We start from the raw sequence: 23,259 nt of genomic DNA, 5'->3' as shown, positions 1-23,259 counted from the left end.
GGGACTAAAGCAACGTGGTGGTGGTGGTGGGGAGAGTATCTCCTGGATGGGGTTGCAGAAGAAGCAGAATTAGGAAAGGCTGGGCAGGGAAATGGGATTGTTGGCAGGGAAGTGGAAAAACGTCAACCAGAAGGGTCAGCAAGTTCTGATTTTGCTCCCTAGTACTGGGTGAATGGTGGGGTGTGTGGGTGTGGGTGGGTGTGAATCTGATGAATGGAGAAGTTGGAGAAGTCCTGGGTCCATCCCCATCTCCTGATCCCTGTTTTTGAGTTCAGAGTTCCTGGTGACAAATGTGGAAGCCATCCTGCCCTTTGGCAGGGCACTCTCGGGGCCTTATTAATGAATAACTTTGGCCGCAGGGTTGAAGAAATGGATATATAGTCCCAAGGTAGAATCCCTTCTGGGTTTTAGGCAGTTGTACCAAGCCTGTAAGGCTGAGTCCTTCTGCTCCTCACCCTTTGGAAGAGAATACCAGGTCAATCCCTGCAGCACCCAGGAATCTTCATTCATCACCCTTTCCTTCCATAGGACTGACCCTGGCCACTGCCTCCAATCCCTCACCCTCGGAAAGCAGTCCCCCATCCCTCTCCCACACTGAGGATTCCAAAGGAACTTCTTGTGTCTTGTGACACCATGTCTGGGTTTGCCTCCCTGCTGCTGCTCCTGCTCCTTTCTTGCCAGATCTCAGAAGGCTCCAAGCGCATAGAAGGTGAGTTCCTTCATACCTCTTCCTGGGGGTCCGCAATTGCTAATTTTTAACACAAAGTGCTGGGTTAGGAGCTGCTTTCCACTATGGTATCCGAATGACATGACAAACACAGCCACTTAGTGACTTTAGTGAGGCCAGCCAACTGTGGTTATTATTCAAGAGGCCGTGCATTGAACAAAGCATGGCTTAAAGCAGAGTGCAAAGTTATTTATTCTTTCAGCATTTAGCCTTCTTGGGTCTGCTCTGACCAATTCTAATTTGTCTGCTAGCCTAAGTGAGTTCAGCCCTTAAGTATTTTTTAGGTGAATTGATGGAGTGGCGCACCTAGCATCAGCTGTGACCCTGTAAAAGCTTCTGGGTTGTTTAAAACATGGTTGCCCAACCTTTTGGCTTTCCTGGGCCTCATTGAGTGAAGAAGAATTAGTTTGGGCCGAATATAAAATATATAGTAATATATATATAGTATTTAATGTAAACAAATATCAAACTTCCTTTATTTTTTGGCGTGTTTTTATTATCTTGGCACGCTGCACTGCTAGCTGTCCATGGCTCAGTTTGGACATAGGGGCAAAAATAATTGTGGGTCAAGAGTTTAATTATCTGTTGCTTTTCTTTCCTCAGGTGTAAATAAATAAAATAATAACATAATAAATAGGAATAATATTTTTATTAAAGGCTTGAGATATTAGATACTCTTTCTAAAACTTTCCCTGCAATAGGATACAAACGCATAAAGCAAAATGCCCTGAATAAAAAGATCTTACAGGGGGGGTTGTAATTATTTATTCTGAAAACATCTGCCGAAGACATTCAGCTTTCTTCAAGCTATTTTACAGATAAAAAAATTGAAGCTTCCCAGAGAACAGGTCTAAGTAGTGACATTTATGTACTCAACTGTCCCAGATCTTGGATACCACATTCTAACCATTGAATAATATTGCCACTCTATGCTTTTTAACTTCTACATTGCACATTTTCACACATTTTTTTTCTCTGTCCATCCAATGGTTAATTTCTAAAATGCAAATATTTCTAAAATGAAGGTATTTATGCCTCGTTTAACTTTCTAATGGTATGTGAAATCTATGCATTCATTTGTCTTCAGATATACTCAAGGTGTTTTCCATAATCACATTTACATTTATATATATGTGGGGGGGGGGGGTATCTGCAATTATATGTTGTAATTGCATAATTACTGGTTTTCTACAGAGATTTAATGCATTTGAGAAAGATCCAGAAATATTTAAGGTAGCATGTCTATTTTAGGGAAGTACAAGCTTAATCATGTATTCAGACTAATTATATATATATATATATATATATATATATATATATATATATATATATATATATATATATATATATATATATATATATATATATATATATATATATATATATATATATATATATATATATATATATATATATATATGTAAAATCAGACTATACGTGTATGCGTTTTCCACCACCATCACAGAAAATATCCGTCAACTACTTAATCTAGATTGAATGTGGCTATATGAAGTAATATGGTAGTGCATTGATATGGTTCTATTGTTTATTTGTGGGGCTACAAAGATCATCAGCTTATCTTTCTAAGTGTCTAGTTTCATAACTGCTTAAAATAACACTTGACCAATAGTATTATTGAGAAAAGTTTAATAATAGTTGTGTTTTATCTGTTTGGAATATATTATACACAATAACTTTTATTACGTTTCAATTCTTGATTTATTTATCCCCAAATGACTAAGCTTTAAAAACTTTACAAAGCTGCAAAATATGAAGAAATACTCCAGAATACATTACTTCCCACTGGATTCCACAGTAATGGAATCTCTGAGAAAAAGAAACGGATTAAAGCACAGAAATAACTAACAAATAGGTACAGAAGATAAATGGGTGGGATATTTTTTTTCTTGCAGATTTATATAAAACTCTCAGTTTTAGAATACATTTCTCCATCTGGCGGCCACTGATAGTAAAGCAACTTTCCTCTTGTATATTAAAAAAAAATATTTTGTTTGAGCTTGAATTATTTTACAGTCAATTTAGAACTTTAGGTGGCAATATGGAACTGACCTTCTTCCCGAGTATTTTTGAACTCTTTAGCCCTAATATTTACAGTAATGAAATTTTCCCAGCCAGACCTGATTAGGTTTGACCCAGCTAGAGCCTATTAAAATCATTCAAAGTTGGGTATATTCCAGCTGGACTCTTCTAAATTAAAATGGAACAAAATTTGCTTAATGAACAAAACCTACTTTCTTTCTTAACCCCCCCCCCCCCAATCCTTCCCTTCAGTATAGGATATATTTAAAGTGCAGTCTCAGGGATTTTTGAAAATGGGTGTTACTTCTCATTAGCATCCTATTAAGAACTGTCACCTTATTCACAATTAAAGTTGTGCACAAGGGCAGGTGATTTTGCTTTATATAGCCATGACAATTTCTTAGACATTAAAAAGCTGTTAAAAGCACAGGGACAACAGTTGTGGCTGCTGCACACAGTCATTGGAGAGAAAGGGTCGACATTCTTTTGCTGGAGCATATGAAGAAGAGGGAAGTTTAAATGGGTGCAATCTGGGATTGCAAATGCTGCACAGGCCCAAGGGCGATAGTTAAATAACACAGATCTGAGCTACTACAGGTAGTCCCCAACTTACAGCAATTCATTGAGTTCAGAGTTACAGTTAGCACTGAACAAAGTGGCTAATTACTGTTTTTCACAATTGCAACCTTTCCAGCCTCCTCATGATCATGTGATTGAAATTCACACGCTTAGCAACTGACGCATACTTATGACCATTGCTCTGTCCCAAGATCATGTGATCCCCTTTTGCAACCTTCTGACAAGCAAACTCAATGGGGAAGGCAGGTTCACTTAACAACTGTATTACTAACTTCTCAAATGATGTTATTCGCTTAACAACTGAAGCAAGAAAGGTAATAAAATGGGGCAAAATTCACTTAACAAATGTCTCACTTAACATAAATTTTGGGCTGAATTATAGTCGTAAGTCAAGGACTACCTGCATTGTTTTCGCAAGCAATGATTGAGTTTGTTTTCAACACACACATCCTCACAAACTCTGGTTTAGTTTGCAGAGTTTAGAGCAAGGTATAGACTAGAAATAAAAATAAAGCCAATTTAAAAACCAGTCTTTTTTAAAAAAAGTCAACACACATTTTCCCCTAAATGATATTTAAATCTGGCAGGATGTTTGCTACTTAAATCTCTGTATAAGCAGATTGAGTGAACATACCAGCCAATTCAGAATGTGATTTATTTAGTTTTCGGCTTAATGTGTTACACCATTCTGGTTTACAAACCATGATTTATGGCAGCATATTGTATGAACCTAGCCAGTTGTAGTGCACTTAATTTTCATTAAACAATGGTTTAGCATGATATGTGAATCCATCAACCATCTTGCAAGAGTGCTTCAAAATTGCAAAATACATGTCATTAAATGATTGCCAAAGAGTTTGAAGCAAGGTGGTAGCCAAATACTTCAAAGATCTGTATAGGGCCAAAGAGAAGTAGATATTCAGTTTGGGAACACTAAGAAAAACAGTGGCCTTGCAATTCTAAAATAAAAGTCATTGGAAATGCAAAAAAACTTTGTTCTCAAGCTAATTTGCTTTTGGATTGATTTTTTTCCTCTCATATGACTATATGTATTCCATATTAATGAGGATTTCCAAAATTAAAATACCCAAACAAAAAGCTTTCAAAACTGTTTTGTATGTTGGACCAGTTTCACTTCTCAGACAGGTTGAGTTTTGAAGAAAAGATGTAAGGCGTCAACTGGCATGTAAGGATAAAATCACAGATAGTCCTTTCAACCATTCATTCGGTGATCATTCAAAGTTACAGCGGCATGGAAAAATGTGACTTATGGCCATTTTACGACTTCTGCAGCATCCCTGTGGTCACGTGATCAAATTTCAGACACTTGGAAAGTGGCATGTATCTATGACAGTTTCAGTGTCCTGGGTCATGTGATCACCTTTCATGACTTTCTGACAAGCAAAGTCAATGAGGAAGCCAAATTCACTTAGCAACCTTGTTAGTAATTTAACTTGTAGTGATTCACTTAACAACTGTGGCAAGAAAGGTCGTAAAATGGGGCAAAACACACCACTGCCTTTCTTAGCAATGGAAATTTTGGATTCAATTGTGATGGTAAGTGAAGGACTTCCTGTACTTTTAGGAACTGTTGTAAAGTTCCTATACTTTAGTGTTGTAATAGATGAGACAGTTCCTTCCCAATAACACTATTTTGTCCCTCTTCCATACCTGCTGATTTCGCCTTGCCTCCACTATTGTTCTTCAGTTGCCAGCTACTTTATATTCAATCCCTTTTAATAACTGACAAAGCAGGAAAAGCTTTCAGCACATTTCACACTTTCTACCAGCTAGTTATGATTGTAAGTCAAGGACTAACTGTACTTTCTTCATGGAAGATCTATAAAAGAACAAAATTTCCTCCCCAAAATTGGAGTATGTTTGATTTAGTGGCAGACAGCCTTTCCCTGTCATCTCTCTTCAGGTTTTCTCAGAAGAAAATTGGGAAGAATTTTTGACATTAGCTTTTTCTCTTAGAGAAGACCACAAAGTCTAATGAATTAGAAGAGGGAGAAAGTCCACAACATCTATTGGCCTCTGGAGGAGCTGAACTACTTTTTAGCTTTTTGTGGAGTGTGTGTATCTATCTATCTATCTATCTATCTATCTATCTATCTATCTATCTATCTATCTATCTATCTATCTATATATATATATATATATATATATATATATATAATGATAAAGGAGGAGAGCCTGTGGCTTAGTGGCTAATACATCTGCCTAATATGTAATACAGCCCAGGTTCAAATCCCAGTAAGGGTATGGCTAGCTGATGAGAGCTAAATAGCTTGAAATAGATCTATACTAATCTCCCTTTATTTATCAGCACAAATACAACACACACACACACACACACACACACACACACACACACACAAAATACAATTTGCATATTTGTTTATTTCTGACCTTGTTTTTTTAAGTTTTCTTCATTTTTGCATTACATTTTAAATAATTTATTGCCTATTTGCAGATAGATGACTCAGGAAACACACTGAGAAAAGGTAATCTGGAAATATTCGAAATAAAGTTGAGCACAACTGAGGCCCACATTTCGTTACTAAATGAGATAGTTGTTAAATAAGCTTTGTCCCATTTTGCAACCTTTCTTTCCACAGTTGTTAAGTGAATCACTGCAGTTGTTAAGTTTGTAACATGGTTGTTAAGCGAATCTGGCTTCCCCATTGACTTTGCTTGTCAGAAGGTTGCAAAAGGGGATCACGGTGCAACTGTCATAAATATGAACAAATTGACAAGCATATGGATTCTGATCTGGTGAACCTGGAGATGCTTCAACAAAAAGTGTGAAAAAGAGTCGTGTCACTTTTTTTAGTCCTGTTGTTAACAAAAGTCACTAAAGGACTAATTGTAACCTGGTGTGGAACCTGGAGTTGACACTCCCATCATTTTTTTAAATTGATTAATTAGTTCATTTATTCAATTTATATGGCCACTCGTCTCCACCAGTGAAGAAGCTTAAAATAAATTCCAATCACCAGTACCAAAATTAAAATACGCAGCAGATGAGGAAGGAGTCAGTGGGTTTTTTTTTTTACTATTGTGTTTCTTATTTGTTTATTCTTTGAGTTTATACAGCCGATATCCATGGCATTTTGCTTTTAAGCAATATTTATCAACCAGGAATCCAATTTTTGTTCGTTCAGGTTCTGTTCATACCTTCGTGCCTTTTGCTAGACTATATGGGGGGTGGGGGGGTAAGCTTTGATTTGAGTTTGGCTTTCTTTCTTTTCAATTTAGAGTAAGTTTCAGCTTGACATCTTCCTTGTTGGAAAATCTTCAGGAACTTGCTCTGGGGGAATGAATCAAAGCCAACAACAGGCTAATGAGGCAAAGCTTTAAAGGTTCAGCTGAGGGACATTTAAAAAGTACACAAAGAGGAAATGAGCCCAAACATAATATTGCCCTATGTGTCACAGGATGCAGGGAAAAAGCAAGGTCACGCTTCCCATCAAAAAGCCCCTTTGGGGGCAAAGTCACACTAACGGCTTAACTCCTGATAATTTTCTGTTTTAGCTTTTTTTTCTATTGGCCTCTGCATCACAATGACCATCATTCTAGGATGCCTCATCAAATTAGAAAATGCCAAATGGGATACTTTCTTCTCTTTTTTCTAAGCTCACAATGAAAAGGGAAGATATCTAGATTTTTTTTTTTAAATCTGAGCAACAACCTCTCTTGGGCCAGTATGCAGGTCTTCTGGGACTTTGCCTTTTCCACTGCAATTTCAGTCTTAAATGTTATGAGACAGATACATGGAAGTAGTCTACCACAATTGGGGACTGCAATTTCCATTGGTAAGCAAGGCTTAAGTAAGTCACGCCCAATGTTATCTGTGTCTTTTTTGCCACAGTTAAGTGAATCACTGCAGTTGTTAAGTGAATCATATGGTCATTAAGTGAATCCACTCCCCCCTCCCCTCCCTCCATTGACTTTTCTTCTCAGAAGCTGGCTGGGAAGTTCACAAATGGCAATCACATGGTCCTGGGATACTGCAACTGTTGTAAAGAGATACCAGTTGCCAAGAGGTTTCTTATCATCTTGGTATCTTTATCAGTTGCTAAGCTGAATTTTGATGTTGCGACCACAAGGATGTTGCAACAGTCGTAAGTGTGAGAACCACTTGTAAGTCACTTTTGTCAGAGCTGTTGCAACTTCAAATGATTGCTAAACAAAAAGTTCTAACTGAGGACTACCTGTACAGGTAGGTAGGTATATCTATATATCTATAGCCATATATAGAATAGAATATAATAGAATAGAATAGAATAGAATAGTTTATTGGCCAAGTATGATTGGACACACAAGGAATTTGTCTTTGGTGCATATGGTCTCAGTGTAAATAAAAGGGGGAAAATACATTAATCAAGAATCATAAAATACAATACTTAATGATAGTCATAGGTTATTAATAAGCAATTAAATCATACCAGGAAACAAATAAAACAATATAAATCATAAAGATACAAGCAACATGGTTTTATAGTCGTAAGTGGGAGGAGATAGGTAATAGGAAGGATGAGAAGAAGAATAGTAATACAGTCTTATTTGACAGTGTTGTGGAAATTAGTTGTTAAGCAGAGTGATGGCATTAGGGGAAAAAACCTATCCTTGGGTCTAGTTGTTCTGGTGTGCAGTGCCCTATAGCATCGTTTTGAGGGAAGAAGTTGAAACAATTTATGTCCAGGATGTGAGGGGTCTGTAGATATTTTCACAGCCCTCTTTTTGACTCGTGCAGCGTACAGGCCCTCAATGGAAGGCAGGTTGGTAGCCATTGTTTTTTTCTGCAGGTCTAATTATCCTCTGAAGTCTGTGTCTGTCTTGTTTGGTTGCAGAGCCAAACCAGACGGTTATCGAGATGCAGATGACAGACTCAATAATTCCTCTGTAGAACTGAATCAGCAGCTCCTGGGCAGTTTGAGCTGTTGTATCATCTGCAAACTTCAGTACTTTAACAGAGGGATCTTTTGAAATGCAGACATTGGTGTATAGAGAGAAGAGAAGTGGAGAGAGCACACAGCCCTGGGGTGGGGTGGGGGTGGGGGGGCTCCTGTACTAATTGTACAGGTATTTGATGTGATTTTGCCTAGCTTCACCCGCTGCTTCCTATCTGTTAGGAAGCTTATGATCCATTTACAAGTGTGGTCAGGTACAGCTTATCTGGTTTAGTTTAGTTAGAAGAATATCTGGAATCATGATATTGAATGCTGACCTGAAGCCTACAAAGAGGACCCTTGCATAGGTCTTTGGAGAGTCAAGATGTTGTAGGATGTAGTAGTGCAGGGTCATATTAACAGCATAATGATCTATCGATTTATTTCCTTGATAGGGAAATTGCAAGGGGTCTAATAGCAGATCTGTGATGGTTTTTAGGTAAGCCAGCACTAGGTTTCAAAGATTTTCATAACTACAGATATTAGAGCAATCAATCTGAAGTCATTCAGTTCCTTGATGCAGAGTTTCTTTGGCACTGGGATGATAGTAAAGTGTTTGAAGCAAAAAGGAACATAGCACATCTCTAGTGATTTATTAAAGATGCGGGTGAAAATGTGGGGGGCAATTGGTCAGCACAAGCTTTTAATCAAGAAGGAGTTATCTTGTCTGGGCCTAGTGCTTTTCCTGGCTTTTGTCTGTGAAATAGACCTTGCACTTCATTTTCTGTAATCATCAGAGGTGATGGGCATAATGGGATGGGATCAGCTGTAGGAGGCTCAGCTGTAGGAGACTGTTGTTGGTGTGTCTGAGATGGAGATTGTGGAGATGAGTGGCAGCAGTTTTCTCTCAAACCTAAAATAAAATACATCCAGGTCATCTTCCAGTTGTTGATTTCCTTCAGCATGGAAGGAGGCTTGCTGTAACGGGTGATATTTTTAAGAGTTTTCCACATGTTTGCTGGTTCATTTGTTGAGAACTGATTCCTTAGCTTTTCAGACTAGCTTCTCTTTGCTGCTCTCATCTCCCTTGTTAATACGTTTCTGGCCTGATTGTATAGCATTCTATTCTCTTTTCTGTAGGCTCCCTCTTTGGTATGACGTAGCTGCTTAGGTTTAGCTGTGAACCAAGGTTTATTGTTACTTTATATTCTTAGGTTTCTGGTCGGCACACATAGGTTTTCACAAAAACTGACATATGATGTTACGGTATCTGTGAGTTCATCCAAGTCTGCAGAGGTATCTTCAAAACAGTCCAATCAATGCAGTCAAGGCAAGCCTGTAGCTTTAGCTTTGCCTCCTCAGTCCAAGTCCTCACTGATTTAATTATTGGTTTAATAGTTTTAAGTCTTTGTCTATAAGCAAGTACAAGGTGAATCATGCAATGATCAGAGTGTCCCACAGCTGCTCGTGGTAAAGACTGATAAGCATCTTTTAATGTTGTGTAGCAACATTAAAATATGTCTATAGTATTCTTGCCTCTAGTGAGACAATGGACATGCTGAAAATATTTTGGTAGTTCTTCCCTTAAGTTAGATTTGTTGAAATCTCCTAAAACAATCAGAAGTGAATCTGGGTATTTAACTTCAGCCCACATAATCTAGTCAGCTAGCATTCATAATGCATTGTTTACACAATCTTGTGGAGAAACATACACAGCAATTAGGAGAATTCTCGTGGAGAATAAAATGGTTTGCAATTGATAATTAATGTCTCTAAGTCCACATCACAGAATTTCTTTAGTATAGTTATATTTCGGGACCAGCGGCTGTTAATGTGGCAGCCGTGGCAAGGGGGGCGTTCCACCAGGTTCGCCTGGTGCGCCAATTGCACCCCCTTCTGGACCGGGATGCCCTACGCACGGTCACTCATGCACTGGTGACGTCTCGCCTGGACTACTGCAAAGCTCTCTACATGGGGCTTCCCTTGGGACACGCCCGAAGACTGCAGCTAGTCCAGAACACAGCCGCGCGGGCTGTCATGGGGAGTACTAGGTACTCCTACGTAACACCTCTCCTGCGTGAGCTGCACTGGCTGCCTGTGGTTTTTCGGGTGCGTTTCAAGGTTTTGATCACCATCTTTAAAGCGCTCCATGGCACAGGACCTAGCTACCTGCGGGATCGCATCTCTCCACATACATCCCTGCGGCCAATTCGCTCTCACAGGGAGGGACTTCTCCTAGTGCCGTCCACTAGGCAATGCCAACGGGCGGCGCCAAGGAGTAGGGCCTTCTCTGTGATGGGCCCAACCCTCTGGAATGACCTCCCCCCCGACATTAGAACCACCACCGACTTCCGCTCCTTCCGACAAAAATTGAAGACACACCTGTTCCGATTGGCTGGCCTGGCATAACCATAACTGCTACCTCCTGGCAAACATATTTCAACTGGTATTTTAGGGGAATTGTTTTTTAAATTCAATTTTATGGGATATTTGTAGGGGTTTTAAACTATTTACTCAGCTGTACAGTTCTTTTAAACCTTTTTATCCTCCTTCGTATCTACTTATCTATTTAATAATTTTTAATTGTTTAATTTTACAGTTATTTTTATGATGTATTTCTGATATGGACTGTACACTGCCCCGAGTCCCTTTCGGGAGAGGGGGCGGTCTATAAGCGCTCAGTAAATAAAATAAATAAAATAAATAATATATAAACATAAGCCTCCTCCCTTCTTTTTACCTGATGTTTCTGCAACTCTGTTTGTATCTGAAACCTTGGGATAGGCAGGCTGCTATCATCAGTTGACTCATTTAGCCAGGTTTCAGTGAAGCAGAGAGCTGCTGAGTTGTAAAAATCAAAATTGCATCCATTTAAAAGAAGTATTTCATCCACCTTACTAGCGAGTGACCATAAATTAGTCAAAAAGAGTGAAGGGAGAGGAGGTTTTATCCCACCTTTCCTTATACATATATACACAACTCAAAGCAGTTAGCATACCAATACAAAGGTGCATTGATATCCTCCTATTTTCCTCACAACAACAATCCTGTGAGGTGGGTTGGGCTGAGAGAGAGATTGATGGCCCAAAATCACCCAGCCAGCTTTCATGGCTAAAGTGAGACTAGAACGCACAGTCTCCTTTTCTTTAGTCTAGGTCAGGGGTCAGCAAACTGCAGCTCTGGAGCCACATGTGGCTCTTTCCTCCCTCTGCTGCAGCTCCATCGTCGGTCGGCGCCACAATTTTGAGAGGAGCTTCAGGGGGTGGGGGAAGAGAGAAGCACAGTGCGCCAGGAGAAGACTCTATGGCAAGGGGAGGGTTTTCCAGTTGTCTCCACAATTGATAGGGCTTTCGGTTATGACAGGTAGAGGAAAAAATACGCCGCGCTAGGAGACTCTATGGTGGGGGAACTGAACTTCCGATTATCCATTTTAAAAAATTTATTGCCATTTTTAAAAATGGATTTGTTCATCATTTGTTTTTGCTGTTGCTGCTGTAAATGTTCTGCCTAGTTTTTTAAAAAGTAAATAAAATATTTTTCTAAATGAAGTGTAATATATTAGGATTTCACCTACTACTACCCCACCTCCTCCAATCTCTTTCAGTTGCATCTTATAAACATTTATTCTTTTTACTTTCTCCAGCAAGGAACATCACTGAAAACAACTGTCCTTCACGGAAAAAGAATTTTGCAGTGCGTACAGGACATGTTTGTCAGAGGAGCTGTGAACGCCGCCAATGTTCAAAAACCAGAAAGTGTGTATGTGACGATAAATGTGGACTCAGTTGCATTTCTCCAGGTAGGCATATAATGACATTACTTTTAGGGCCTCAGGATTCTGAAATAGTTTGCAGCAGTATTTCTCAAACTTAGCAATTTTAAGATGTGTTGGCTTCAACTCCCAGGATTCTCCAGCCATCCATGAATTCTGGGAGTTGAAGTCTAGACATCTTAAAGTCACATTATCCCGGAACACTGCAAATCCGCTTCAGTTGCCAAACGCTCAAATTTTTATTACATGGCCATGAGAATGCTGCAGCGGTCATAAGTGTGAGGGCCAGTCATAAGCAATAGCACTTCAGTTTATATACCGCTCCATAGTGCTTTACAGCACTCTCTGAGCATTTTACAATGTCAGCATATTTCTCACAACAATCTGGGTCCTCATTTTACCATCTTGGAAGGCTGGAAGGCTGAGTCAACCTTGAGCCTGTCGTAAGTCACTTGTTTCAGTTGTAACTTCAGATCGTCGCTAAACAAATGATTGTACGTTGAGGACTAACTGTATTCCTTCAGCACTCTTGTTGGAAGATGGCTCAGAAGGTTGCAAATGGCGATCACATGACTCCAGGACATTGCAACTGTCAAAATACATGCAGGTTGCTATGCAATTTTGCTCATATGACCACAATTCACTTTTTTTAGTGCCATTGTAACTTTGAATAGTTGTTAAAAATGGTTGTAAGTAAAGAATTACCTTCCTCTGAGAGGAGGGCAGGACATCCTGCCAAAGTAAAAGCACTTCTGTGTTTCCTTTCATTACATTTTGCCTTATCTTACAAGGAAACTTCCATGTTTACCTTTCAAAGAAACCAGTAAGCAACCATTAGATTGGGGTGGATGACTATAGCCGCTTTACGACCTGTGGACTTCAACTCCCAGAATACCTTGGAGGCTCAGGAATTCTGGCAGTTGAATCCTCAGGTCATAAAGTGGCCATAGTAGCTCACCTCACCCATCTTGGTGGTCTCAGTGACTATATCCTACCTAATTGTGCCCATGTTGTTAAGTCCTCACGACCAGCCCCAAGTCCTCGACTTACAATTGATAGCCGGCAACTGCTCAGCCGCGCCTGATTGGCTAAGGCGTGGCTGGCTGAGCGCGGGCTGTCTGCACCTTTCCCATTGGTCGCCCTGCTTGACAGCTCGTGTATAAATAGCTGTCAAGCAGGGCGAGGTGCTGATCTCTGCACATAGTTATTCTAGTTGCTGTTCCGTTGCAATAAAAGCTGTTCTACTAACCTCAGCCATTCCACGTCTCTTCAATCAGTCCAGTCTCCAATACATGTCATTCTTTCTGTGTTCATCCAAGCGTTAAGATGTCCCTGGCCTGTGACAGTTGATAATGCCGAGACACACTTGGCCCAGGAATCCCATGGCTTTGGAGACTTCATGACAGTGACCTGCCAATCTGGATATAGAATACCGGATGGACAAGAAATGGCAGTCAGCCGTTGTCAAGGAGACGGAAAGTGGAGTGTCACTGCACGCTGTAAAGGTACTATTTCCTAATTACTGATAATTACCCAGTGCAACCAATCTGATAGTTGTCTCTTGTCTAAAAATCTTTATCCAATCCAAGCCATCTTTGATCAGCTCTTTGAAATGATCCTGACCTGGAAACCAAATGCTGATATTAATTTTATTACGAGGTAGCAGGAACAAAATCTTGCAAGTCTGAATTTTGTCTTTCTTGCTTTTACATTCAAGGAAAATAGGAAGAGTCGAGTCTGACCCGCTTTGCAAATTAAATTTCTGCTTTGGACTCAGATTTCTCTTATCTGACTGTTGTCTTGGTTGCTATTCCTCAAGGTGATTTTCACAGCCCATGGCATTACATCAATACCTTCATCAAAAGGCTAATTAATGGTTGACCTAATTGACTTTACATATCCTTGACCTGGAGTATGTCCTCTTCTTTTCCAGAAGATTTTAGTTTTGCAAATGCTTGCAAACCTCCCCCTGAGATTGAAAATGGAGACCGCGAAAATGGTCCTTATACCATAGGAAAGGAAGTGCTGTATACGTGCAAATCCGGGTGAGTTTAGGATTCTATTTATTCAGTGAGGGCTGTTCTAAAATTCTAAGCAACACACGTGCTACATCTCCTATCTCAGTGTTTTGCAACCTCTGCAACTTTAAGATGTTCGGACTTCAACTCTCAGAATTCCCCAGCCAGCATGCTAGCTAAGGAATTCTGGAAGTTGAAGTCCATACATCTTAAACATTGCTGAGGATTGAGAAGCACTGTCTAACTAGTAGTAACAAAGCATTTGTAGCTTTTGCATTAGCATACCAATGAAGTTGGACTCTTCTCTTCACCATCTCAAACAATGTACACGTCCTTTTTCAACTTGCAGGAAGATCCTGGACATCCCATGAGCAAAGTTTCTAGATTTGAATTTCTAACATTCCTTTGAGAATTCCCACATACCATAGAATTCACTTCAGAATATGAAATCTTAGTGTTTGGTTGTTTACATGACTACCTTCCGCAAGAAACTCAAGACCCACCTGTTCCAACTAGCCGGCCTGGCTTAACTCTATCATCTAATCCCCCTGGCAATTTTAAATTTTAGGGTATTTTAATGTTTTTTAACTTTATTATTATTGTGTTATTAATGAACGTGCAATATGTTATGTATTTTATTGTACGCCGCCCCGAGTCCCTTCGAGGAGAGGGAGCGGCTTATAAGTCAAATAAATAAATAAATAAATACCTTTCCGGGAAAGCACTACAGGTAGTCCTTGACTTATGACCACAATTGAGCCTAAAGTTTCTGTTACTAAGGGAAGCAGTTAAATGAGTTTTGCCTCAGTAAGCCTCACAACTCAGTAGGGCTCACTACTGTGGGCCTACATTTTGCCACAGTTGGTAAGCAAGTCACTGCAGTTGTTAAGTGAGTCATGTGGTCTTTAAGCTCATCTGGTTCCCCCCATTGAGCTCGCTTGTCAGAACCCAGTTGAGAAGGTCGCAAATGGTGATCATGTGACCCTGGGACAGTGCAATTGTCATAAATACACGCCAGTTGCCAAGCCCCTGAATTTTGATCAACTGACCTTGGTGATGCTGACCTTGGTGATAATTTTATTCATGCACCACCAGAGTGTGACTCTGGCCAGCTTACTAGTTACAAAACAAGTAAAAAATAATTAAAATAATAAAACATTAAAAACTATACAGATTAAAATATTAAGTAAGCATGAAAACTGGTCTTAAATCATTTTTTTCAGTGTCATTGTAACTTTGAATCATCACTAAATGAATCATAGTAAATAGTGGACTACCTGTATTTGAAAGTATGAATGATTCTTCCTTAATATTGCCCTCTTTCTCCCCTCTCCCCCCCCCCCCTGTTGCTATATAGATATTGGTTGCAGGGGTCCAATTCACTCCGATGCCAAGAAAATGAGGAATGGTCAGACAATGCTCCAACTTGCCATCGTAAGTAGTCCAGACACAAGAGAGGAAGATAATTATAACGTCTTTCAGGTTTCTTAAATATGATCAGGTAGAAATATTCTGTTCCATAGCCATAGTAGTAATATGTCCACACAAAAACTTTACATAAGAGTGACCAAGAAATACACCAGGATCAACCACCTGTAAACCAAAACATAACACTTATCAACATTTGCCTCTTTCTGTCCATACTGAGAGATCTATCTATTCATATCTATCCATATATTTATTATAAGAGCTGTGGTAGTGCTGTGGTTAGAATGCAATAGTGCAGGCTAACTCTGCCCACTGCCAGGAGATCGATCCAGACCAGTTCAAGGTTGACTCAGCCTTCCATCCTTCCAAGGTTGGTAAAACGAGGACACAGATTTTGGGGGCAATGTGCTGACATTTGTGAACTGCTCAAAGTGTGCTGTAAAGCACTATGAAGAGGTCTATATAACCTTTTTAAAAATATATTTTTATTGTTTTTACATTTAAAACAGTGCAGCACTGCGAAGTCGTAGTGACCATACAATCACATTATATATAGATAAACTTATCCAATAACTGTTAGCCAACTTAATACATTATCTATCCTTCTATCCAATCACATTATTTACAGTTTGTTCCAGTCTTGTCACTTTGTCTTATATCAATAATAAAATCTGTTCCAAACTTCAAAATATTCTGATTTTTCTTTATCTTTTAGTTCAAGGATGAGCCTATCTGGAGAGGCGGGGCTTGACGTCGCTACGACACGACATGCAATCTCGGGGCTCCAGGATTGCTGTCAATATCTCTGTTGCAAGACGATCCTTTTTGGATCTAAACCGTTCTGAAGGAACGGTGATAGTGAAGGGCATGTCCTGCTGATCTCAGGGGCATCGCAAAGCCCCTGATTGATTCAGGAAAAAGCTCTTTTTGCCCGCTACAAGAAAAGCAGCCAATATGGCTGCAGAAGGTTGGGACAAGCCCCTGAAACGGAAGCAGTAAGGAGAGACTGTCGAAATGGTGAGAAAAATCCTTATTATTAGAGAAGAGAAATCCCAAAAGACTCAGAGTTAAAATAAAATTGAAGACAGAAGGAAATAAGCGGCGAATTTACCTTGGTTTAAAACTATCATGTTATCTTTTCACTTTAAATGTGTTTGTTTTTTATGGACGGACTTTTTACAAATGCCTCTTACTTTTAAACTGGACTGGTCTTTTTTTTCCCCTTCTTCCTCTATATTTTTCCCATTTTTTGTGGTTGTGGATTAAAAGCCTCTTTCCTCGTAAGGCTCAGCCGGATTGTAATCTTTAAACAATTTTTTTCTCTTTCCGGAGAAAAACTCTTTTTGGAGTGCGGAGCTTAGAAAAGAGAGACAAAAACAGGAGGAAAAGAGAGGCTTGGCAACATCTGATATTACAAAGCTATCAGCTTTGTCTACTGAAAGTGTCAGTGGGAAAAATTTCACTGAATTTGTTTGAAACCTAGCAAAAGCCTTGGATGTTTTTAGTGGCAGTGTTTATAACTTGGAAAAATGGCACAATATAAAGAAGAAAAGGAACTAACATTGCAAAAAATTATGTTAGAAATTCAAAAACTCTTAATAACTACAGAGAGAATTGAAAAGAGAATTGAATTTATAGATCAAAACACAAAATATCAAAATACAGAAAGTACAGAGAGAAGAGTTGAGAATACTTATAAAACAATGTAATTTGAGGACAGAGTTCAAAAAATTACAGAGACATTTGAAAGTGATAAGAAAATTGTTGACATTGACTGCAAATCGAGTGCGGAGGGAAATGATAAGTGCGAAATACGGAAAGGGGAGATCGATGAACTGAAACTTATCTCAGATGTCAAAACATAGATGAAGAAAGGGGAGAAAATTTGGCAGAAACAATGAGAGTAACTTCGGCAGACGCACCAGTGATAACAAAAGTCAAACAGATGAAAGGATCAGATGGAGGGTTTCGAATTCTTATAAGATATCCAATGAACAAAAAGTTGTCAAGAGAAGTCCACATAAGACCTATCAAGAAAACACTTAGAATACAGATTCTACAAACGGCAAGAGATATTGGACTGCACTATTTCTGGAAGGATACAGGATGATGAAATGAAATGTTACAATAAAATTTGGTTAAATGTAGTTAAACTTTGAGTACTATGTATAAGATAAAGTAATAGCTATAGTCAAATAAATGATTAATAATGATAATAAAGCATTTATATATACTAGATTGATAACATGAAATTTTATATAAACTGTAAGTGAGGATGATGAGAAGATGTTGAAAAGCCTTTTTATAAAAGATAAATAATTCTATATAGAATAGAATATAAAGATGTAATATCATTGGATGATTTCAGGATGATGTAATGAAATGCCATAATATAAATTTACTTCAAATTTAATATGCTTCATATAAAAAGGATGTAATAATAGCTATGCTTAATGGATGTTTAATAATTATAATAATTTGCATAAATGTATCTTAGATTGATGATACTAATAACGGAAAAAACATGGAATTGAAAATTATTAGAGAATGTTATTAATGCTAAAATAATAGAATGATTTAGAATGGGATACAAAAAAAATCTTTATTATTGGATATATTTGATTGACAATATATGATTTTGGAAAGGACGCAGAAAGATCTTATAACCAATCGACACACTGTATGTAGTTGAAGAGGTTTTTATGTTATATGTTTTGTGTGTTTATGTTTGTTTGAAAATAAAAATTTTATTTAAAAAAGGGGGGTGAGCCTATCTGCTTCCACACAGGCCAAAATTTTCCTAAATATATCTAACTCTGAAGGTATATTTTCTTTTTTCCAATACTGCGCATAAGTTAGTACATGTATAATTAGATAAAGTGTATCTTTCTTATACCCCTCCGGTATTATGCCTAGGAGAAAAAATTCTGGTTTGAACAAATTTTGATTTCCCACCATTTGTTCCAACCATGATTGTATCATTTTCCAGTATCTTTTTGCCTCATTGCATGACAACCACATATGATAAAAGCTGCCTGGTGTTTTTTTGCACTTCCAACAATTTGGGGCCAAATTATTAAACATTTTGGAGAGCCATGCTGGGAGAAGAGGTCTAAATAACTCTCAAGTGCTTTTGCTATTGCTATTATCCTTTTAACCATTAAGCCATAACTCCCTTCTACATATCTTTCCATCTAAATAAACATTTTATAGATCATTCCATTCATCCATGTAAGCTCTCTTCCATTGACCTTTAATTAATCTATCCATTTAATTTGCAGACTTATCTAAGACTTTCTTTTTCTCTCATCAGCTGTTACCTGTTCCCGACCACCTGACATTGCACAGGCAACACTGGTGGCTGTACACCAATCTGAATACCCTGTAGGAACTGTAATCTATTACTTATGTCAGAAGGACTTCTTCCTAGATGGTTCTAACAGAGTCATCTGCCTGAAAAATGGAAGCTGGTCCCATCTGCCTTACTGTAGAGGTATCTTCTTTTTCCAACCCCTTCCATTCCTGTTATATAGAATATTTTATCAACCTCCCATTAAATTCCTCCTCCAAGTTCTGTTTGCCCTTCCACATGACACCTTTACTACTTTATTTTCCTTTCTAGCTCGCTGTCCCATCATTGCCCAAAGGAGCCGGATGATCTACCATGGACAAAAAGTTTGGGCCTATGAGATCCCAAATGGTTTTGTTCACCATGGTGAAACTGTCACGTTTTTCTGCCGAAGTCAGAATAAGACCTGTAATTTTGAAGCTGAAAGCCGCTGTTTTGATGGTGTATTGAAGATACCTGATTGCTATGATGGTGAGGAGTAAAAATAAGATGCATAAGGGATCAACATGGTACATTCAGATGACTATATCACGGCCTCTTGACTTCATTGGGATATTTGAGAAAGAATGGAAGGGAAAGGAGCAGAACAGAAGAGAATAGAATGGAGGTAGTTTTTGAGTTACGACCACAATTGGGGCCAAAATTTCTGCTGCTAAGTGAGACATTAATTAAGTGAATTTTCTCCCATTTTTGCAACCTTTCTTGCCATAGTAATTAAGTGTAATTAACAGTCGTAAGTGTAAAAAACTGTCATAACTCGCTTTTTCAGTGCTGTTGTAAGTTCGAATGGCCACTAAATTAATTGTCAAGGACTATCTTTAAAAAATGGGATGTGGTGGCTCAGTGGCTGAGATGCTGAGCTTGTCGATTGAAAGGTCGGCAGTTCAGTGGTTCGAATCCCTAGCGCCGTGTAATAGTGTGAGCTCCTGTTACTTGTTCCAGCTTCTGCCAACCTAGCAGTTCGAAAGCATTTAAAAATGCAAGTAGAAAAATAGGAACCACTTTGGTAGGAAGGAAAATAACAGTGTTCCGTGCACCTTCGGCATTTAGTTATGCCGGCCACATGACCACAGAGATGTTTTCTGACAGTGCTTGCTCTTCAGCTTTGAAATGGAGATGAGCACTGCCCCCTAGAGTCAGGAACGACTAACACGTATGTTTGAGGGGAACCGTTACCGTTACCTATAAAAATGGAATGGAATGAATGGAGGGGAGAAGAGGGGAGGGGGGAGAGGAGAAAATCATTTATTATTTATTATGGTTCATTGCACAATCAGCCAGATGTTTATAGACTGGATTTGTCATTTCTATCCGTCTATCGAGTCCTTTCCGAGGATTGGGGACAGGCACATATGGAAGTATATGGAAGATATAGTATTAATTATTTATTGTTATTATTATCTTGGTTTGTCAGCCAGATGTTCAGATTGTATTTATTGTTATTTATTAAAAATAATCAGTGGATGCTGGCTTGGGCATTGTGGAAGTTGAAGTCCATACATCTTAAAGTTGCCAAGGTTGAGAAACTCTGCTACAGTTTACATTTAAACCAATTCTTGTCATACAAAATCTAGTTCCTCATCCTAACAAAGATAAGAGGCACAAAAAGCACATGGTTACAAAGAGCAAATTTGTGCCATCTGCACAAAAAAACCTCCTTGTTTGCATATTTAATTGCAGTAACTATTTGGTGGTTTGTGCTCTAGAAATGTTCATTTCTCTCAAAAAATTTGAATTGAGAAGTGTGTTAACCAAATACTTAACTTTTTATTTCACACATTCTTCTACCTTCCCTAAAGATATACAGTATATATCAAACTATATTTGCAGGAAAGTGTCTCTATACTTACGTGTGTATTTAGATAAAGTTCCTACTTGCCTTTCAACCACTTATTTTGATAATTTCTCTTTTCTCCTTCTTCTTCAGAGCCAACATACTTGCAATACCATCTCTTCCCCAAAAGAGTTGTGTCCGAAATACGTGCTTGTTGAACATCTGACCTGTCACTATTTCAGCAATGAGATCTGTCTCCTTCTCCTTGTTCAAGCTTGAGAGGCATCCTGGAAGTCCAAGGGGAGAAATGGAAATGAGAAGATTAATACTACGAAAAGATGTCAATCAAAGGGAAAAGAGAAGGCAGGGCTGTTGTATTGAAATGCTATAGCTGGCACTCTTCACAATCAATAGTTAGGTGTATATTTTATTTATTTTTAACTGTTGTTCACTAAGTGAGCATCAAAATTCTTGCAGGCCATCCCAAACCACAACTCAATTTCTCCTGTATTTTTTTCAAAAATATTTCTTCCGCAAATCATATGGTTAAATTCATCCAAACTATCCTCTAAATCAGTGGTAGTCAACCTGGTCCCTACCGCCCACTTGTGGGCGTTCCAGCTTTCATGGTGGGCGGTAGGGGTTTGCTGTAACTCTGCTTTATAAATTTTATGAAGTAAAATTACTTCCCTACTTTATAAATCACCATTACTGTGGAATCAGTGGGCGGTTAGAAAATTTTACTACTAACAGAGATACTAACGTGGGCGGTAGGTATAAAAAGGTTGACTATCCCTGCTCTAAATAGAGAGAATTTTAAACATGAGGGAAGTTTCATTTAGAGCCTACAACAAGTAAAGGCACATATCGTTGTAATCCTAGAGGAATTAATCCCCAATATTCCTTTATCCAGTTTGATCTAGCGGTTAAGGACTAGGATAGAAATTCGGAGACAGAGAGTTTTAGTCCCGCCTTAGGCATGAAAGCCAGCTGGGTGACTTTGGGCCAATCATCAGGAAACTGTGAGTTCTAGTCCCGCCTTAGGCATGAAAGCTGGTTGGGGAACTTTGGCCCAATTACCGGAGAGTGTAAGTTCTACTCCCGCCTTAGGCATGGAAGCTGACTGGATGACTTTGGGCTAATCACCAGGAGGTCCTGCATTCTAGTCCCACCCTAGGCATGAAAGCCAGCTGGATGACTTTGAGCTAGCCTCTCTCTCTCTCTCAGCCCAACTCACATCACAGTGGGGTTATTATGGGGAAAATAAGAGGAAGAAGGAGTATTAGATATGTTCACATACTTGAGTTGTTTATTTAAAAAATAATAAAGGTGGGATCTAAATAAAATTAAATAAACCATAGTAGATTGAGAGACTGCCTTGGAAAACAATGCTAAGAACTATTTGCTAAGAGCTGTAGTGGAAGCTAGATAAATTTGAACCATGAAGTCCCTGGCTAGCCATTTTTACTTTTTGGAAGTGTGCTACCATAGCACCCTTCAGGCTTAGAAAATATTCCTCTTGGGCACAAGGGACTGCAGCAAGCAAATAAAAAAAGGAACAGACTGATTGCAATTGAATTCATTATTGAACACTGAGTTCAGTAAACCCAAATGAACTCAGAGAAATGCGTAAGAGCAGACAAAACAAAAAACATGACCCCAGATTAGGGATCCTATAGCAAACAAGCTGGAGCCAATTTCCATACTATGCTGGTAAAATATTTATCCTTCATTCATTCCCAAAGCCTATGACTGTATACAGTACTTACATATCCCAGTGAGGGAATGGAAAAGTTATGGCAGAATGGTATTAATAGAAGAGAAAATGTGTAGCTTAGAAGTGAACCGTAGAGTCCTTGGTATTTTCTGAGCTGGGCTGTTTCCTGGCAGACGTTTCCTGACTAGGTAACATCATCAACAGTATAAATACCAGACTGGTATTGTTCCCACTAGCTAAGCATGATCAGGGCTCTTAGTTCAAAACAGAACAATGAAAAGGTGGTAACTGAAGAATGATCCTAGGATAAGAATGATATGAAAATATTTTCCTGTATACTTATGTAGATTGATTTATATATAATAAACAGAATTTGTTATATAAAGATGTGACCTTGTGCTTCAAAACTGGGACGGGCCTCTGAGGTGAAGCTGGCTTCTTTGATTTATTAGAACATACTCTGCATTGTTGTGTATATTTATGAGGTAAATTCACATCCCTACAAACACACAAACACACTCACACACTAAATGCTATGTCATTCTTCCCATTTTATTCCCCAATGTGAAATAGATTATACTGTAAGGTTTTGGATTTCCCAAAATGGAGAGGTTGCCAATTTTTATTTTTTGACTGGTGTCCTTTAATGCAAGATGACCTGCCCTCCAAAAAACCTCTACCTGCTAATATAACTTATTAGGTTGGTATCCTGAAATGTGTCTCCTGTGCTACCTATAATTTTTTTTCTGAAAAGTGGGAGAACTGCACCATTGACATTGACAAATTCACTGCCGGTCAATTGCAAAAGGCACCTTTTCTTGGAACAGTTTACATCCTGCGATGGCACCTGTAACGCCCTTAAACCAACATCTGCCCACCCAATGTCTTTAGGGAGCTTGATAGGTGGATAAAAATGCCAAATCCAGTCTGAACATCTGCCTGACAGCGATGAATCATAAT

General features: G+C 38.7%; 1 protein-coding gene across 2 annotated transcripts; it reads left to right on the top strand.

Moving 5' to 3' along the window:
• Positions 1-195: 195 nt before the first annotated feature.
• LOC309401857 (beta-2-glycoprotein 1-like) lies at positions 196-22,683 on the top strand. Of its 2 annotated transcripts, XR_014176808.1 has the most exons (9): positions 196-709; positions 11,885-12,040; positions 13,333-13,518; positions 13,947-14,058; positions 15,389-15,465; positions 18,773-18,952; positions 19,082-19,279; positions 20,736-21,547; positions 21,749-21,788. XR_014176808.1 is itself a non-coding variant. In XM_081971154.1 (8 exons), the coding sequence occupies exons 1-8, from the start codon at positions 634-636 to the stop codon at positions 20,798-20,800; spliced, it is 1,050 nt and encodes a 349-aa protein (XP_081827280.1). In that variant the 5' UTR covers positions 196-633; the 3' UTR covers positions 20,801-22,683. The 2 variants fall into 2 exon arrangements, 1 of the variants encoding a protein (XP_081827280.1); XM_081971154.1 differs by having other exon boundaries at positions 20,736-22,683.
• The last annotated feature ends 576 nt before the right edge of the window (positions 22,684-23,259 follow it).

The sequence above is a fragment of the Natrix helvetica genome (genome assembly GCF_964273705.1).
Source record: "Natrix helvetica genome assembly, chromosome: Z".
NCBI classification, from domain to species: Eukaryota; Metazoa; Chordata; class Lepidosauria; order Squamata; family Natricidae; genus Natrix; species Natrix helvetica.
The sequence above is the reverse complement of the archived record's forward strand: the minus strand, read 5'-3'. Positions and strand labels throughout refer to the sequence as shown.